General features: G+C 35.5%; 1 protein-coding gene across 1 annotated transcript; it reads right to left on the minus strand.

Moving 5' to 3' along the window:
* Window positions 1–2957: 2957 nt before the first annotated feature.
* On the minus strand, window positions 2958–19103 carry LOC144958216 (proliferation-associated protein 2G4-like). The gene is made up of 11 exons (XM_078890026.1): window positions 18961–19103; window positions 11839–12073; window positions 10970–11039; window positions 10187–10279; window positions 9341–9404; window positions 8818–8896; window positions 8268–8346; window positions 7561–7639; window positions 6929–7075; window positions 5705–5832; window positions 2958–5002 (listed from the first exon to the last, which is right to left on the minus strand). The coding sequence occupies exons 1-11, from the start codon at window positions 19052–19054 to the stop codon at window positions 4874–4876; spliced, it is 1197 nt and encodes a 398-aa protein (XP_078746152.1). The 5' UTR covers window positions 19055–19103; the 3' UTR covers window positions 2958–4873.
* Between the last annotated feature and the right edge of the window lie 433 nt (window positions 19104–19536).

Consider the following 19536-nt stretch of genomic DNA (forward strand, 5'->3'; position numbering starts at 1 on the left):
CCCTAAAGGACTTTTGAAATTTCATATAGCAATTTATTACATAACTTGTATGGTGTTCTTTTTGACACTTTAATTTAATCCCTTATCTTTTTTTAATTTTATTGCTTTCTATCTTTGTAATAATAATTATATGGAATGGCACAATTGTTTTGTCCGTATCCTGGCTGAAGGCCTTATTTGTGAAAGAGGCAGCCAGATATGGACTTTTATGGACATAATGCGTTTTTCTGTGTTCACGTCTTTTCCTTTAATTGCTGTGAAATATGATTATTAGTGTTAGAAGCCATCTGAGTGTCTCTTTTGGCAGGCGTCCTGTGCCTGCATGTGTTAGATCGTACTTTAGTCAACCCAAAGCCTAGCACTGACCAAAAAAGTCACAATACAAGGCCACAATCTCTGTAAGAAAATAGAGTGATTTGTATTCAATAGTAGAATCAATGGTATTGGTATCATTTGTTTTTGGGCATTCTGTCGACAACTTTTCACTTTCTTTGGGTGAACGTCATTATTGATTGTGATGTAATTTTTAGGACAGTGTCAGTCTATGGATTAAGAAAGCAACAATCAGACGAAAGGTGTCCTAGGGCCAGGGTTAAATTCTGACTGAGATCTGCTTTTGTGAACTTTTTAACTCTTGTCTTATATTTTGGCTCTTAGATGTCTGTGACCCAAGAATATTGTAGACACTGGACTCAAATATTGATTGTGTTTTACGTACACCATCTTCCTTTTCCACAAATGTGTTGCATGACTGTTACTTTTAATTAAACTTCCGCAACTCAACTTCTCAAATAATCTTAGAATGATTGGCAGATGCCAAGTTTCAGGTCTTTACTCTTTGTTTCTATTCTTTTCATGTGTATTTTCTCATTCCATGTAGAGATTTGTTTTAAAAGATCGTAATAGCAAAAAGGTGGGAAGGTCTATCATTATTTTTTTCTTACCATTCATTTTGCTTCTAAGTTTTGAATAGAGAATTAGCAGACAGATAGGGGCTACTGATAGATTCTACTTACACCATCCCACTTAAACTTGTCCCTTTCACTTTAGCTTTTACTTTTTGTCTTTTTCCTAAATTGAGATGGCTTTGGATCACTCTATGAGGGAAATGAATGATTGTGTGTGTAAAAGTTTTTTTTTCTCCCTTTAAATCATCTCTCTGCTGAGGGAATATGTAATGCGAATATCAGTGTCTCCCTTTTCTTGAGGATCCCATGCCATTGTCTGTAAACATATCACATTACATGGAATGGACTATAGATAGTTTGAAGTTGACGTCACTCGGGTCTTTGTCATTGCTTTTTGCCATCCACGTTTATAAGTAATTCTCACTAAATTAAATTGTATTAACCAGACTTTAAACGTTCATGGTTACTCATAGTTTTGTGTGTTTGTCCGATATACTTCCGGATGGCAATGTTGTGAGCTTCTTAGCCAAGCGCATACTATCAATAGAAAAGACAAAATATGAATTTGCTTGCTACACATTTAGGTCATATCAACACAGTAAAAAGAAGGGTTTTACGGCGCTTGCAACACATTAAGGTCATATCAGCGCCAGTAAAAAGGAAGAAAATGGGAAAGTAAAAAGTTCTAGAATTACAATTAAAGCACCCAAGAAAAGGGAACACAAAGGGAATTGGTTCAAATAGAAGACAGATGTAGATTCCAAAGTACTTAGTTTGAGATCACCTAAAACTCTCATCCAGACACAAGCACAGGTCTCTACTAAAAGTAAAAGGAATACACTCAAATGTTTACAAATCATATTTAACTGTATACAAAACATAATAGTGCATAACAGAGATGATTTACAAGGGAAAAAAAAAATCATCTCCTTCTCAGCCATGGCCAGGACAAAACCAAGTAATCTCACTCCAAGACAAAGACAGAAAGCAACTGGAAAACAGATATAGGTATACAGATGACACAGCAAGTACCTCCCTGTCCACTATGAGAGGTCAGGATCCCCACCCAGTAGTAAAAGTAAAAGAAAGAAAATGGGATTGTCAAAAGGCAACGATTCAAATAAGGAACAGATTCCAAGAGCATATCGTCAGTGTACTTAATATTATTTAAGTCTCATCCCGTCACCAGTACAGGATCCCACTCAAATGTTTTTTTTGTTTGTTTGTTGCTTTAGGTCTCTTCCAACACAATTGAGGTTATATGAGAGACCGCTGAAACAAAAAAACAAGCAATCTAACAAAAATAGTACAAATGTCAATCAAAATCATAACCTAAAGATATCATAAGCTAAATTATAAATAACCAAGAACAAACAGGCAGAGGATTTACAGGAAAAAAAATATCCCCTGTCAAAAATACAATCACAAACCAAAGAAGCAGGATAGGCTAGTAAAGAGAAGAAGAAACGACATCACTATCGGATCGTACACCCATGCGAACATCATAGGTATATGATTCAAGGGTGATGCTCCCATCCAACCACCCGCTACTCAAATGTTTACAAAACACAAACGGTAGTACATAACGGAGATGATTTACAAGGAAAAAAAGAATCATCTCCCAGCCAAGGGCCAGGACAAATCCAAATAATCGCATTTCACGACAGACAGAAAGCAACCTGGAAGGAAAGCAGATAGGGGATAGAAGACAGCTAATGACTTCCCTGCCCACTACGGGAGGTCAAAAGGCCCAGCCTAGAAAATGTAGATGGACAAAGGTTTTCAAGGAAAATTCACAAAGAGATGTAACAGGGGGATAGAAATAAGAGTAAAAAAGGAAGATTGTGGAATGATGGAAGAATTTACCAGCCAAATTATGGCCAATGTCCCCATGTTCTATGGGAAATTCCACAAAACGCAGATAATAAGGCGATAGAAGAGGCAGTGATGCTGTAGACCACTGAAGAATCCTCTGGCCCAAAGAAGGCCAAAGTTTCCAAGAAGTGCACTGAAAAAATAATGATATAAAAAATTCAACAAGAGAAAATATAAGTTTTAGAAAGATCTTTATTAATGTTCACCAAACCCATATGTCCACCAAAATTCTTTGAGGGAATCTACAGAGGGAGAGTTAGATAAAATGATTCCTCTGACATCAGATTCCACTTCAGCAAAAGGTTATCTTTATCGTTATTAACATCTTTGTCACTTTCATTTTTACAATATAACAGTAAAAACTAAAATATCTTTGGAAGCTTTTAATTACCATCACAATTTCATCTCAGTGGAAAATCTTGATAGCATCAAGAGGAGTGCTCATATAGTTTTTACTTATATCTTTCACTTTTTGGAATACACCAACACCCGCTTTTATGCCTAATACTGGTGAAGAATAAAATTAAATTTTAAAAAAGCATCACAATGGCTTGATTTCGAAATAACATCAGACTTGCCTCAGAGGTGTATTCAATTATCAAAAGGGATGATTAGGAAACGAGAAGAGTAATAAAAGATGAAGACTCAAAAGAGATAAAAATAAAAATCACAAAAAAAAAAGAGGGGTCGTGATATTGATAGACATTTGTTTCAAAATAAAATACCACCTGTGTTAGAGAAGAATTGAATGCAAGCGAAGTGAAATCCTCGAGGGATAATCAAACTAAATAATTGAGGCAAGCAAACATAACAGAAGCATCTTATTCAAAATGGATGAACTGTGAGGACACTTAACTCTACTGGCATTTATAGTTATTTCCTCATTGCAACATGGTTTTAGATGTACTCGTACACTACCTTCTTTCCTCTGACCCTAAACTCATGTCCCAATTTAGAAAATATAAATGAAAAATAACACAAGACATCTATCAATAATCCAATTCAAATTTGAATTCATAGTTTTGTGGGCAATCTGAAAGATAGCAAATCAAGTCAATTCTACTGAATGGAAGTCGATTCTACCAAATGGTACCGATAAATTGACAGAAAATAAAAAGTTCATACAGCTTATTTTTATAAATTTCTGTTGAGGCTCCATCTCTATTCAAATTTAGTTGTTTAAAATTGACAAAAAGTAGTGTAAATGATAAACAAAACAAAACAGCTGATTTCAGCTATACACATCACCAAACCAACACACTGCATCTTAATCGTGCAATGTGCTATGCATGAAAATAACAACTAAGACAAGCCACAACCAGTTCATATTAAAGGGAAATTGACGTTGAAAATTCAATTTCTTTTCTTTCATCGCTTGTCAAATAGGGTGAAAAAAAAATTATTAGAACACAATCATCACCATACATTTTTACATGCATGCATCCACAGGGTATGACATCCTCCCTCCTACCTACACACGAATCAAAAATCACATGACCAAAGGACAACACAACAGTAGAAATAGAACCAACCAGATTCACAACACATGTCATGCGAATAAATCATCCACCCATCCATCCAACTAAATCAAATCTGTCAAACAATTTTCAATTTTAACATTCAACCCCTCATTCCCCCCCCCCCCCCCCCCCCCCCCACCCAAAAAAAAAAAACCCTTTTATCTTACCATCATGATTTTGTAGATAAATTCAACATCAACATCATCATTGCTAATTCAACATCAACATCATCGTTGCTGGTAGCAACCAACAATATTTAAGCAAGCACCAGTGATGAGTTGACAGATAAGAGTAAGAGCCCATTCAAAATAATTCAGTAAGACAATCAAAACCTTTCATGGATTCAGTTATCTAAGTAAGGAAGAAATAAAATGCGTATATCTGTTAGTGGATGGAGACCTGACATGATTCCTGTGATCATCCAATCAATCTTGATATTGGCAGGTGGTGTAGTCATGTTGTTGTTCTTGTGGGATTGTTACGTACTACATATTCCATAAAGGGTTCCAGGTGTTTGGGTTCATTGTCATTATTATCATCAATATCGTTCAATCATCATCAGCATCATCATCATGTTTGTTGTGATGTGGAATCCTCGGCTTCCTCCTCTCCATCCTCTAGAGTCTCGGCCATGTCCTTGCTGGCCTCCTTCTTCTTCTTCTTGGTTGTCTTCTTGGATATAGACAATCTTAGAAGATCCTGGGAAAAAAATAATAAAAGAGTCAAACAATTGCTGTCACACTATATCTTTCATTTCAATATATTGTATTTCTTTTCAATCTCATTAACTTGCAGTCAGAGCAAGTTTATACAAAATTCTTGTAAAATCATAAAATTTTAAATAATAAACGGAAGGTTTTGAAAAAGTACAATGGAACCTGCATAAAGTCAACACCTCTTCTAGGTCACAAATTTTCTGTTCTTAAAGCATGTTCAACGGACTATGGATTAAGTCAACCAATCTTTCTGGTTCGGTGGTGTTAGCCAGTACCAGGATGTTTTTAAAAACAAAAAAAACTTGAGCTTTTATACAGCACAATATCCACTAAACATGCTCAAAGCGCTTTACAAGGGGTCCCTGACCAACAGCAACACTTAACATGTAAGACAAGACGCCAGTCAGGCGATATTACAATTTTTTCTGACAGAGACAAAGCTGTTGATGGCCTGGTACTCATTTTATACTCGAGTATGGTGAGAGAATGTGAGCAAAGAGAATTTTCCAAGGATTCAACTATGCGCCGAGGGAGGCTCAAACCCAGGGCCTTCCAATTCGAAATGAGTGTCATACCACACAGCCGCACACTTAATTCCACTGAACTAATTTTTCTTTTTTGAAAGAAAAAAAAAGATAAGATCAGCAATGCTGACAATGGACTCGCAAAGCCACACAAAACTTACCAGAGACTCTGGGTCTTTGACAGACAAATCTGTTTTATAGGCCCAAGTATCAATGGGGATCCCCGTCACCTTGACTGGCCCATCAGGTTTTAGGATCACTGTCTGCTTGAACTGGGCTACAAACTCTCCTAAAATGGGGGAGGGAATAAGAAAACATTTTTTAAAATGACTACTCTGCTATGAAATCCAGTGAGGCTGATGCTGATATAGAAATTTTTTTAATGAGAAATATTTCAATTAAATTAGGTGACGAGTAAGTTTTTGAAAAAAAAAAGTACAATCCTGGAAAAAAATTCAAATGTTAGACAACTAGACCATTCTATTTACATTATAATTGAAATCTAAAATAATTAATAAATTACTCATCACTGACAACGTAAATAGTATTGACTTCCAAAATCGACAAATGACCCAACCAAATAATATTTTATTGAAAGAGATTCTGGGTTATGAAACAAACTAAACTATTTAAGTACAATAAAAAAGTGTATAATTTCTTTTACTATTTTTTTTTTAATAACAGAAATCAAATGTGTACGATCCTCAGAAAAATACACACAATGAACAAAAATGCTTAAGAATGCGCATTTTTTTAATGTAAGGTTGGTAGCAATGTACTGTGTATGTTCCAATAAATAACAATGTGAAATTAATGTTAAGGTAACGCCACTATCATATTATCTCTTTCGTCTGTAGTGTTTTTTTTTTGTTTGTTTGTTGCTTTAGGTCTCTTCCATCACAATTGAGGTTATATGAGAGACCGCTGAAACAAAAAAACAAGCAATCCAACAAAAATAGTACAAATGTAAATCAAAATCATAACCTAAAGATATCATAAGCTAAATTATAAATAACCAAGAACAAACAGGCAGAAGATTTACAGAAAAAAAAATATCCCCTGTCAAAAATACAATCACAAACCAAAGAAGCAGGATAGGCTAGTAAAGAGAAGAAGAAACGACATCACTATCGGATCGTACACCCATGCGAACATCATAGGTATATGATTCAAGGGTGATGCTCCCATCCAACCACCCACTCTGTAGTGTTTCATCATACAGTTTTGTTGATAAAGGGGGAAACCTGAAACGTCCATTTTATCTGTTTTCGCATGTTATTTATTTCTTCGAGCTTTGAGCAGCAACATTTACATTATGTATGTTCCAGCAAAAACAAAGGCCTGAAAATGAAGTATTCTGTCATATTAGTTTCAAGTCTCCTTACCTTCTTTTTCATAGAGAACGTTAAAGGGCTGCAGCAGGCTGTGTTTTACACACTCTACCACACCGAGTTTGGCCTTGTTCTCCTCCTCAAACAGACGCAGAGAGAAAGGCATCAGGCCGTACCTTTTGTCAACTTCACCCATGAAGTCTGAAAATAGCAAGAATAGGAATTAATCAATCAACTTCACCCATGAAGTCTGAAAATAGCAAGAATAGGAATTAATCAATCACTCCTGATAATAAATGAAACATTACAAATAAATTAATAAAATTAATAATGACAAAAAAATTCATAATCGAACGGCATTTTCTTCAAAACTGGGAGACAATTTTGGGAACTTGGGGTAAACATTTATATTCCTTTTAAAGAATAATAATCTTTGCATTGGACAGGTTGAAAAATTACTTTCGATAAATCATGTTAAGCTAATTTACTATATATTATTTAAAACTAAATTATCTTTTTTCAATTTTTTACCCAACTCAGTCCATGGACACAATTGGTTTTAGAAAAATGGACATACAACTTCAGTATGGTTTGAGGTTGGTTAAATGCATTGCTGATAAAGAAAAAAAGTCAAATAAATGTGCCAACAAGTTGAACAACAGAAATGACAACATTATCAAACTCACGTCTGGATGTCCTCATCTTCAGTTGATACATGAAATCTCTCTTTTTGTAGACAGTGGTCCTTGTGTCCAGCTCTCTACCCTGAAAGTAGAATTTAAGACAAAAGATACATTGTGGATGTCCCGAAACCCGTAGACTAAGGACCATAAGCAAGTTTGCCAACAAAAAATGCAAGACCTTTTAAAAAAAAAAAATTAAAGATTCTGAATTTTTTTAAAAAGACAATAATCACTCTATAAACAAAATAGGTGATGTTAAAATCATAAAAATTCAAAATAAATATTTATGCTATCTTAGACTTGACACAAGCAAACGCAATGACCGACCCCTATCTGCACACTGGACTCCAGTAAAGAGACATTATGTACTTAGCTTTAAATAAATATCATGACATTATAGTAGCAATATGTCGAGAGTGATCTTACAGTAATATCCCAGTGCTTACTTAACTAATCAGATTACCTTCTATAAGGTTGTGCTTTTGGCTTCCTTTTCACCCAGTGATTGGAAAATATACAGAGTTTTTCTTTTAGCTTGCATAATTTCGTAAATATACAGAAAATAGGAAAACCTATTATCACAACCATTTTTTTTTTTGAAAACTAGAATTTTAGAGACAATGACGGAATGGAAGAGTGAAAATTAAAATGATTCCACCAGAAGTGGAGGGATTGGTATCTATGTATGAGGACACGCCTTGCCACCTTACCTTGCCATCTCCAGTGCTAACCAGGATATCTATGCCATAAACTTCGTTGACATCAAACTCACAAGAGTCGTGTTCTCTCCTGGAAAAAAAATAAAAAATTAAATTAAATTAAATTTTGCCATTTTGTGACATTTGAGATGGAAAACGTGTTACAGCCTTTTGAAAGCTAATGATTCACATAAAAAATTTAACTGAGGCGAACTTGGGTAATGTAAAGTGTACCCAAGGACAGAACACCTGGCCTATGTTTTTGTAATCATTGTAACCAATTCAGTCAGTGGCGACAAGCAGTACTCTGGACTTAAAAATCAATTGAGGGTTCACATAGATCTTTAAAAAAATTTTTAAATAATAAAAAGCAGAATTCCACTTTGACAGGATAGATCAAAACCTGACAAGAATTGTTTTGTATTTCTCTCCCATTCATCTTGGTGTAAGACTAAAAGCCTATTGAATCTATTAAGACGCTAGATTTGCACATGATTTTATATATCTTTAAAGAAAAAAGTTTTAGAACGTGAGAGAAACAGAAAACAATTTGAGCACATACTTTTGTGGCTCCGTGGGATTCTGGATAAAAGCCTTCTCTCCATCAATGATGTGTTGTTTAAGCTGATGGGACAGCATGCCTAGAGAGAAAAAAAATAAATTTAATTGAATATTTGCCTGTTATCAATAAATGGATTCTGTTATTATAATGTATATATGCTCAGCTATCTCAATTGTCCTAAATATTCAGAGGCAACAAAATTATCTGCAACTTTCTTCAAATAGGAAAAAAAAAAGATTTTTTAAAATCTTCTTTTTTATCCCCCCCCCCCCCCCCCTCTCTCTCTCTCTCCTTAAAATGCGATAAGTTTACTATTGAAATCCTGTATTTTGTCTTACCAACATCAATCATACTAGCAATATCAATAATACTAGCAAACAAAAAGTTTTTGACTTTTGCCTGACGTTCCCTTAAAATTTTTTGTGCCCCCCCCCCCCCCCCCCCCCCGATACTCATCAGTAATTGACAACATTAATAAAAAAAAGCTATTTTACTTGAAAAGAGAAAAAGCCAAAAGAATTACCTTGAATGGGTTTACAGTTGAAATCCTCTGTGATTTTTTGGATACCAGAGGTAACAGTGTCATTCTGAAATACAAATGCACAATTTCTTCCAAGTGAGGCATACCAAAGGATTGTTGCATATTGTAGCAAGTGAAATTATATAAAAGTTCTCAATATCAACAATAAAACCAATTGATCATGATCGATTTATACCCGTACAAAACTATTTTGAAATGTCCTTTTTACAAGTTTCAAACTACTTCTCTTGACTTTGAATTTTGTCAACCTCAATGTATTACCAATTTTGTCTAGTGTAACAAACACCTTAAGAAACGTCTGACTGCCAGGCTTTAAATGCCAGTCTCTCAGTTTCTGGATCACTTGACAACCAATATTCAAAGCAGGGAAGTTTATGAAGATTAGCTCCTAACTCCCACACTCATTAGTTCTTCAAAATTACATATGCCATTTTGTAATAGTTGACATAAAATACTTACGTTACAGATTGAGGATTTTAGCTGCATAAGTGGTGGATCATACAGAGACTCAGACCTAACATTTGCAGCTGATTAAAAATCTATATATTTATGGAGGGAAAATCCTAATATTTGAAATAAACAATCTGAATAAACCCAAAATACATGACTTTCAATTTTATGAAATGCCGCTTTAAAATACTTGATGTAGTGTTGTTCAGTTTGAATGTAAATATCCATTTCGGAATATATTATATGCAAATTTTCACTAAGTTTTAAACTAAAATTTAACTTCAAAATAAAATTTCAGATAAAAATAAATAAATAAATAAATAAATAAATGAAATAAAATAAAGTCTGTCTAAGTGACAGATCAGCACAAAGACTTACTTTGTTACCAGGCTTTACTAGCCTCAAGGCACCCTCCATGGCCTTATGGGCAGCCATCATTACGTCTGCTTTCCTTCCACTGACAGGGGTTTCCTAAATAAGAAAAAAAAATATGTAAAAAAAATACAAATAAAATATATGATATAAGTAATAAGACTTGTGCACATGGTGAAACTTGTGATTTTTCTTATGAACCATATGCAATTCTATTTATGCTCTTGTCATGTGACCATACCTAGTGCTTAGGAACATCATTTTTAAAGGTGAAAAAATCTGAATACGTATCAAATATCTCCATTTTACTATCCAACATGCTGTCAAGGAAGGGGAATGATTCGAGGGTATTAAGAAAAATAATTGTATTGATTAACAATGAAATTAACTAAGCTACTCAAAATGTGAACAGCTTTATTAAAACAAGACAGAAAATCTAAAAGTTTGGGCACATTGAGCTGTGTCTTTTTGAAGACAAGGCAGATAATCTGATAATTTCATTTGTAAAAATCATAGGCGGGAACTTAAAATCATAGTTTCAGGAGGAAAAATGAAGCCACTTGACCTAAGGTCTCAAAGTGCTGATAATTGATCAAAAAACTACCAGTTCCATTGTTTTTCATACAGTTTGTGTATAAGCTATCTGCATATTTTTTAGCAAGCAGAGAGAGCGATAAGTTTCAGTTTAGTAAGTGTTGATTTTATTACAGTCATTGATTATCAAGAACCTGTCAGTCATGAATATGAACTGGATAAAAATCAATCAGTCAAAACAACTTGATTACTAACCTTGGTGGCCCCAACAATGACAGTGTGAGCAGCGACAGCAATGTAACCATCCAAGTGGGCTCCGAGATCTCTGTTTACAACAAACACAGACGTAAAGATATGTGTTATTAACATTAATCGATACGAAGGCAGGAAAAAGAACATCAAAAGGCTATTCATAAAAACAATACTGAGAGAAATGTAACACAAGAGTTGTTCAATTTTAAAAACATTTTTTAAGCAGATCATTAATTAAAAATTAAAATTCAACCAATGTCCATGTGCTTCCTGACTGATTAGCATTTACACACGAACATCAATGGAAAAGCACAACTGGTACCACAATGCGGCCCTGTTCCAAACTCATAAAGAGTAAAACTGCAGTAAACGATCTAGGTGGCCAAATCTCAGCTAAAAACAAAACAGAATGGTCAGTGATAACCTGGATGACAAAAATCACAAACTGTGACCACATCCTTGGGCATTTGAATGAACCACTTCTCTTGCGTAAACATACATTATTCTGATGTGATATCACCATCATTTGTTTACGCACATGTGTCATTTTTCTGTCACTTTAACACAAATTAAAAGAATGATGGGGTGCCTAGTAATGAAAGATATTAGAACAGCTGTTTGCACTTAAAAGCACCACATAAGTAAGGGAAAGAGGAAATAATTCATTTTTAAAAATTAAAAGTGTAGCTATGAGAAGTGCCAGAAGTTAAAAGAGAATTTAAGTCTGGCTTGTAACAAAGTCAAGTATCTGAGCATAGTCAGTGACTAGATAAGTGACATTTAGATGTGATCATGGTCCTGACACTGCAGTTACAGATGTAATAATAGAGATTTAAACTCTTTTATATGAAAAAAAAAGCCAAACTACTCACATCTTGACCATGTCCTCATCATTCACAGTGATGTCTGGCTCTGACTTGAGGGGACAGTAGTGGCAGATACAGTTGTTGATGGAGATGCATGTTGGGAACGCAATGCCTTTCTTCATCTTCTTGTCCTTCTTGAAGACTTTGTCAGTCTCCTCCAGCAAACGTTGGTTGCCATAATCACACAATTCACTCACAGATGCCCCAGGTTTCACTTTATCAAGCAGTTCTTTCAAGACATCTGTAGAATGGAGAAATACAGGACTTGATAAACATTATTCCCTCTGTATATGTCATATCAGAGACAGTAAAATTACCCACTTAGACTAGTAAATGTTTAAAGAATGAGACAAAATTTCAGATTCCTGTCTTGAGAAAACATCATTGTACCCTCAGATGCCTTATAACATAACTTTAAAAAATCATAATTTCTCACATTAATTTATATCTATAACTCACCATTTTTACCATGAGAACAGTTTTAGACAAAAGTGCAGGACAATTGTAAGGAACAGACCACAACATTTTCATGAATCCAAAATGATCCATACCCCTTGAAATGACCGGGGATGAATACACAATATGCCACAATTGTGTATGGTGGACTGTCATTCGACAGATGCCTAACCTAAATGAACTGGATTTCATATATTCAAGAATTTATGGCTATGAATTTGAATTGAGAGTAAGACGGCCATTCCAGCTCAAAGTTTTTTTTAAAAAATCATGCAGTTTTTTTTAGTCAAATCTTTAAAAAAAAAAAAAAAAAACAAAAAAAAAAAACTTAATATCAGGAGGAAATAATTTTTTTAAAGCTTTACAAAAAAAACAAAAAACAAACAAAGAAAAGAAAAAGAAAAAAGGAATTTCCCTCAAGTTGGTTGATCCCAAGTCTCCCAATTTTGTAAAAACCCTGAGTGTCATCATTTTGACAACACCTGTCAATCACAGAGAAGATTTGACTGGGAATTGGTAGCCATCAAATCAACTTCTCTCCATTACCTGATACTGATAAATAAAAATTTTAAAAATCTCTTTTCGAGATCCCCCCCCCCCCCCCCCCCCCCCATCCAGCCCCTTCTCCCAATCCATCAATTTTTTTTTTCAAATTAAAACTCTTTGGATTATTTGCCTGTCGGAAGAAAAATGGAAAACTCCCATATATGTATAGGCTACTACTTACAAACAGTAAATATATGTAGTTGCTCACCTTGAATTCATTTTTTTTTTATTAATCCAAAGAAACTGATAGGATTAATATTAATTTTAATCAGATAAATTTTACATCTCCAATTACGGTCTTTATTTTGCTACATTGTAATTGTAATGCCCAGGACTGGTAACTAACCACCAAGATGGCTGCACAACTTTTGTTTGACTAGAAATATAAAACAACATATAATTTATAGTATAAAAATAATGAAAACTCCTCATTTAACTCATAGAGGCAGAGGTCAATTGTTTTGTTTTTTTCTATGGATAACTTAAACTAAACCAGGGTGAGCAGCTACGTACACAGGGTGTCCAGCAGATTATCAGACTTAAAAATCCTACCTTCCCCCCAAAAAAATCCTACCAAGCAATTTAAAAGCAGGGGTGAGAATGACTGGTCACAAAAAAGGAGGAAATTTTTCATCGTGAAGATCATGACCCATCCATGCGACCATAACCTATAAATTTGAATTTCACTCAAATTTACTGAGATGCGATCCAAAATTTGTCTTGCAGCAAATTCTGACACGACTCGGTGGAATTTCAAAAGTTGAAAGTGTAATTTAAACATTTGGTGGTTGTAGTAGGGATGATGATGTGATGGTTGTGGTAGTAGTGGTGATAGGGATGATGTGGTAGTGATTGTAGTAGAAGTAGTGGTCGTATGGATGATTGTGTGGTGGTGGTTGTAGTAGCTGTGGTAGGAATGATGATGTGGTGGTTGTTGTAGTAGTGGTAGTAGGGTTTATGATGTGGTGGTGGTTGTAGTAGTAGTGGTGGTAGGGATGATGTGGTGTTATTTGTAGTAGTAGTGGTGGTGGTAGGGATGATGATTGGTGGTGGTGGTGGTTGTAATAGTAGTGGTGGTAGGGATGATGATGTGGTGGTGATTGTAGTGGTAGTGTGGTCTTAGAGATGATGATGTGATGGTGGTTGTAGTAGTAGTGGTGGTAGGGATGATGCTGTTGTGGTGGTTGTAGTAGGGTTGATGATGTGGTGGTGGTTGTAGTAGTTGTGGTAGGAATGATGACGTGGTGGTAGTTGTAGTAGTAGTGGTGGTAGGGATGATGTGGTGTTATTTGTAGTAGTAGTGGTGGTGGTAGGGATGATGATGTGGTGGTGGTGGTTGTAATGGTAGTGGTGGTAGAGATGTTGATGTAGGGGTTTTGGTGAGTGTTTTTTATTCAATGATGATAATAGCAATTTGTCAAATAGGAGGAAAAAATCTCCGTCTATAGATCAAACACAAGCAAAGTATAAAAATAACAGGAACAAAGTCTTGTATTAGTATTATTTAATATATTACTATAAGTAGTATAAATCCATTCTTATTATTAGACATAAATTTACTTTTTGGAAACATTTAATGAATTGTCCTTTCCATATGTAAAAGGCCTACAATGCTATTCAAATAAAAGGCCAGAAAGTGTTGTTTTGTTTTGATTTTTATTTCATAAAGCAGGCTACAATATCTTTGTTACCGAAACATAGTGGTTATTCAGCTTAAATACAACCCAATAATCTCTCAAATTTAAAGCCATAGCCCAAAGGTAAAAAGAAAGAAGAGTAAATTAAGCCAATCACCATTGCTTTATTCTAATAATATATTATTATCTCTGTATAACCAGATGATTATAAGAAAGAGAGAGAGAGAGAGAGAGAGAGAGAGAGAGAGAGAGAGAGAGAGAGAGAGAGAGAGAGAGAGAGAGAGAGAGAGAGAGAGAGAGAGAGAGAGAGAAGGGGGGGGTGTATTAAAAAGGCAATAGGTACCTACAACGGAGAAAAAAATCCAGACCCATTTGTCTCTCCCTTCCCCTTCAACCATCACCCAACTAATCAAAGAACACCATTGGTCTTCTGTATCAATTGTGACATCTAGTGCCATTCTGTCTGGCCCGACGTCATAAAAACGGGACCGTCACCAAATTTCAAGAGACTGAGCACAGGTGTCAAAATATGACATAAGACATAATGGTGATTTTGTGGTTTTGAGGAAAATGCTTGACACGGCAAAAAATCCGACCTCGGGTGCAATTATCCGACTTTTTCCTACCAATCCGACCTTAAGGTAAAAAATCCGACTTTATCCGACTTATCCGACCTCGCTGGACACCCTGGTACATATACTTATAGTAGGTAGTTTTATTTTTAATTTTTATATAAGTTTTTTTTTTGTTTTTTTTTTACAAAGACAGAAAGGCCTTTAAAACAATAGCTGCTGAGCAACGCGTCGTGCGTTGATCGGTCTCTTCGCTCTGTGCGGAGTAACGTAGACTGCGTTGTTTGCATTTTCTTTATAGTTTCGTCGATTTTAGCAGGTTAGACTTTTTATTCCACATTTTTCCATTTACTTAGTCATTGAGAGTGGTCGTTCTTGACTTGAAAGCGGTTTTTCTGATTTACTGAACGTTTTTAGAGCGATTGTTTACGATTTTTCATTGACTGTGACCGCGCGTGTTTGTGTAAACATGGATACAGCTGGTCCGAGTGGTTCGTGTGGTAGACCTAGACGCCTCACAGCTGAACAGGCTATTGATTTGTTTCAAACTCTAAATGATAGTGATACGGATTTATCAGATTCAGATCTAGAATATGGTAGCAGTGATAGTAGTGACGAAAGTGAGTCTGAATCTAGATCTAGAGAACGATCAGTGCTATCATCATTGTCATCATGCTTTGGGGGTGTGGCAGGTAGGAGGAAAGATGGGGGGAGGAGGAGAAAAGGTGGGATAGATAGCAGTGGAGATAACAATGTAGTCAGAGGAAATGATAGGACCAGTGGCAATGCTAGATCTAGATCTCCTCAACCTGAGATTAGTGAATGGAATGAGGTGAGGATGGGTGCTGATCAAAATCAAAGACATGACACTCAGACCAAAACTCACAATGCCTTCAGATTTTTACCCCTAAATGATCCTGGCATAAATTCAGATCTGATAAGTGAAAGCTCTTCAGTTTTGGATTGTTTCAGACTCCTATTTGATGATGAAGTCATAAACATTTTAGTGGAATCAATAAATGCTTATGCTGAGAAGAGAATTTCCTCCATGACAGATAATGGAACACCACTTCCAAGGAGATCCAGATTTAGGAATTGGAAACCCATTTCAAAATATGAAATACTGAAGTTTTGTGCCATCAATATGGCGATTGGAATTGATGATCGACCATGCCTGACAGATTATTTTCAAAACATGAAGTATTTTTTACACCATTCTACTCCAGTATATTTTCTAAAGATGCTTTTTTGTTGATCTACTCCTCGATGTTGCATTGTGGAGAGGCAAATGCTGAAGGAAAATCTAAAGTCGAACCCTTCATAAATAAATTAGTAGAGAAATTCAACACTAGTTTTATTCCATATCAAAATGTTTCCATCGATGAGATGATTGTAGGCTTCAAAGGACGATGGCAATATTTACAGTTCAACCCACAGAAACCATCAAAATATCATATCAAAAGTTTTGGTCTCGTAGACAGCTCAACTGGCTATGTCGTAAATTTACTAACATATTATGGCAAAAACACATCTTATGACCCGGATGCAGACCAACAAGGGGGCCAGGCAGTGCAAGTTTTCCAAACCCTTTTATCCAAGATTGGAAAAGGATATCATATTTATGCAGATAGGTATTACACCACAAGAAAGCTTGTCGACTATCTGATAGAAGAAAGGCATTTTTATACGGGCACACTCCTGACTAATCGCCGCGGATTTCCAGAAGCCATCAAGAAATTGTCCCTTCGACACATGGAATCCAAGTACTGGATGGAAAAGGAAGAAAAAATAATGGTAGCTGCCTGGAAAGACAAAAAGGCTAAAAAGCCAGTGGTCATGGTGTCAACAAAAGCTGAAGTAGCAAACGTAACGATACGAGAAAAAGAAAAGCCTGCCGTGATCCACGACTACAACAAAAACATGGGAGGATGTGATTTGGCCGATCAAAAAGTTGGTTACCATGGAGTGCATAATCGGAAGAGTAAGAAGTGGTGGAAGAAACTTTTCCATTGGATAATTGAAGTTGCCTGCACCAACGCCCATGTCCTGTTCATTTTGAGCAAGCCTGACGCTGTGAAGAAGCCGAGTCTCAAGAATTTCAAACTCGAGCTCATCGTCAACCTTCTCTTGGAAGCTGCCTCTATCATGCCAGAAGAGGAAAGGATGCTAGGGAAGCCAAAACCTGGTCGACCATCTCTCAATCCAATCCCAAGGCTCCAAGGCTCAACTCATATAATTGAGTATGCGAAGCAAGACAGGAGATGTAAAGTTTGTAGTACCCCACAAAAACCCGCCCGCACACATTTTATATGTCCAGACTGTCCAGATCAGCCCCACCTTCACCCCAGAGATTGTTTCAAGAGATGGCACAAGGATGCCAATCTCTTTTCTAACTAGAATTATTTTCAGTTTTACCTTTGTAAATAGAGATGAGTGATGGGGAGTCGTGTATATATTTTTTCATTGTTATTGCGGAAAAAAATGACAATTTGTCATATTCATAAATTCAAATTTTTTTTTAGTTCTACATTCCATTTCTTTATACATTTTCACTTCAATATGATGGATTACTACATAATAACTGGATTTCATGGATATAATGCCCTGATCTAGGACTTATATGGAAATTTATGTTATTTTAGGTGAGTGAATTTTCAAAATAACACGTTGAATTGAATCATATAATTGACTTCTTTCTCCTTGTGTCCCTTCTAGTCTCATCTAATCATTGTCTACTACACAGTATCATATTGTCCATTCATCAATCTTTATTTTGGTACCAAACATTTGGGTCTTCTTATCTAACACAGTTCTCACAATGTCATTATATTAGGTGTACCCCCATGCCCTTTTCGGACATGAAAATAAATACACAATTTTTTAGTGAAAAAATTCCGCAGTTAAAGGTTTAAAAACCATTTAATATGATACCTTCTTACTTTTAGATTTAGGATAAACAGTTCCATTTCCAGTTATGATGATTTTACTATTACTACGTAATTAAATTTTACAATTGCAAAAAGCTAAAAATGAGTGACTGGAAATTCCCCTACTAGACAACCTATCGATACGCTGACTACTGATTGAAACAGGACTTTAGCGTGGAGAAAAAGAGGGTTGGTCACTGGCAGTTAAAGTTAAAATTAAACATACTGCGCTGCCTTCAATCGTGATGAAATTTTAATTTGGCATAGACATATAACAATAAATAAAATAATCTAAATGCCTTTTCTTTTATTCTTTGCTTTCTTAACTTTGAAATGAAAAAAAATTACAAAATTTTAAAATTACGTAATTTTGACATTATGTGCCTACCCTACATTGATTTCAATCACATTAGTAGAAGGCTTGATTTCTTCTCTTTAAATTTAATATGATAAAAATAATAAATGGAAGCATATGGACTTTCTCCCAGAGAACAAAATATCCAAATCCTTGTGTATAATTGACAGCGCCTCACTCTTAAAAAATAATCATTACGAAAATGTAATGAAATAAAAGAATTGATCAGTATCCGTTTCATAATCAGTTTTTTGACTGTACTGTGAGTGTGAGAGTGGGTGGGTGGTGTGAGATTGGGTGGGTGGAGTGAGCGTGGTGAGTCGCAATCACAACAAATCACAATACAATTTGCAAATTATAGGGTTTTCCTTAGTAGAGATTCGAGGTCCGAGGACCTTTTCGTGACTAAATAACTAAGGAATTACATAACGACACAGAGCAAATCACTACGATCTTCTTATCAAATGAGTGTGGTACGTTAGCAGACAACACACATGTGTTTGATAAAGTTGAGCCCCAAAAAAGGCAAGCACTGTCGGCTTTCTACGCATGGCAACAGTCATATAGATTAAATAATCACCTATCAGAACGCAAGTTTTGTGTAGCTGTAAATCAAATATTTTACAGATACTTACTGTTGACCATTTCGCCGGCCATTTTATACTTTTTAGCAACAACATGATTTGCTGGAGTTGTATCCACGCTTTCTTGTTCCTCTGCGTCCGCCATGATTTTTTCTTTTCCCACTGCTTCAATGATAAGATCTAAACTGCCGCATTGAATTTTCTGACCAGCTTTTTTTCTTTTTTTTCTGAAAACTACTACAAAATTATTTTAAAGGCAGTCACTATATTGGTAACAAATATTAATTGGTATTTTAAAGTATTTTATTAATTTCTGAGACTTAAACAATTCTCAATCATGAGTTTTGAAATATGTTAAAATTTTGGCTGCTAAATCTCATCAAACTGGTAAAACAATATCCTTGCAACGGAAGTTGCAATCTTTCTTGATTTATTTTGGTGACTGTTGTAGACGAGCCTTCCTTCCGATAAACACGACGGTCTCTTGGTTATCTCCCTTGATGGTTTCCCGCGCGCTACCGCTTGCCGAGCTGAGTGCCTTTTCAGCTTTAGCAAAGATAGGCCCTATCTCACTTCACCTCTCATTTTCAGAATCATGCTATCTAAAAATACTTTCTCTGCTTCGTC

Source organism: Berghia stephanieae, chromosome 12 (genome assembly GCF_034508935.2).
Source record: "Berghia stephanieae isolate SIO BIC M18660-M18661 chromosome 12, UCSD_Bste_1.3, whole genome shotgun sequence".
NCBI classification, from domain to species: domain Eukaryota; kingdom Metazoa; phylum Mollusca; class Gastropoda; order Nudibranchia; family Aeolidiidae; genus Berghia; species Berghia stephanieae.

Bases quoted from the DNA above. Each gene is read 5' to 3' on its own strand.
- LOC144958216 (XM_078890026.1), bottom strand. From the start codon at position 19,054: ATGGCGGACGCAGAGGAACAAGAAAGCGTGGATACAACTCCAGCAAAT. The intron at 8,897-9,340 runs GTAATTCTTTTG...TTTTCTCTCTAG, and splicing joins CAACTGTAAACCCATTCAAG to GCATGCTGTCCCATCAGCTT. The intron at 5,833-6,928 runs GTAAGGAGACTT...CCCCCATTTTAG, and splicing joins CGTTCTCTATGAAAAAGAAG to GAGAGTTTGTAGCCCAGTTC.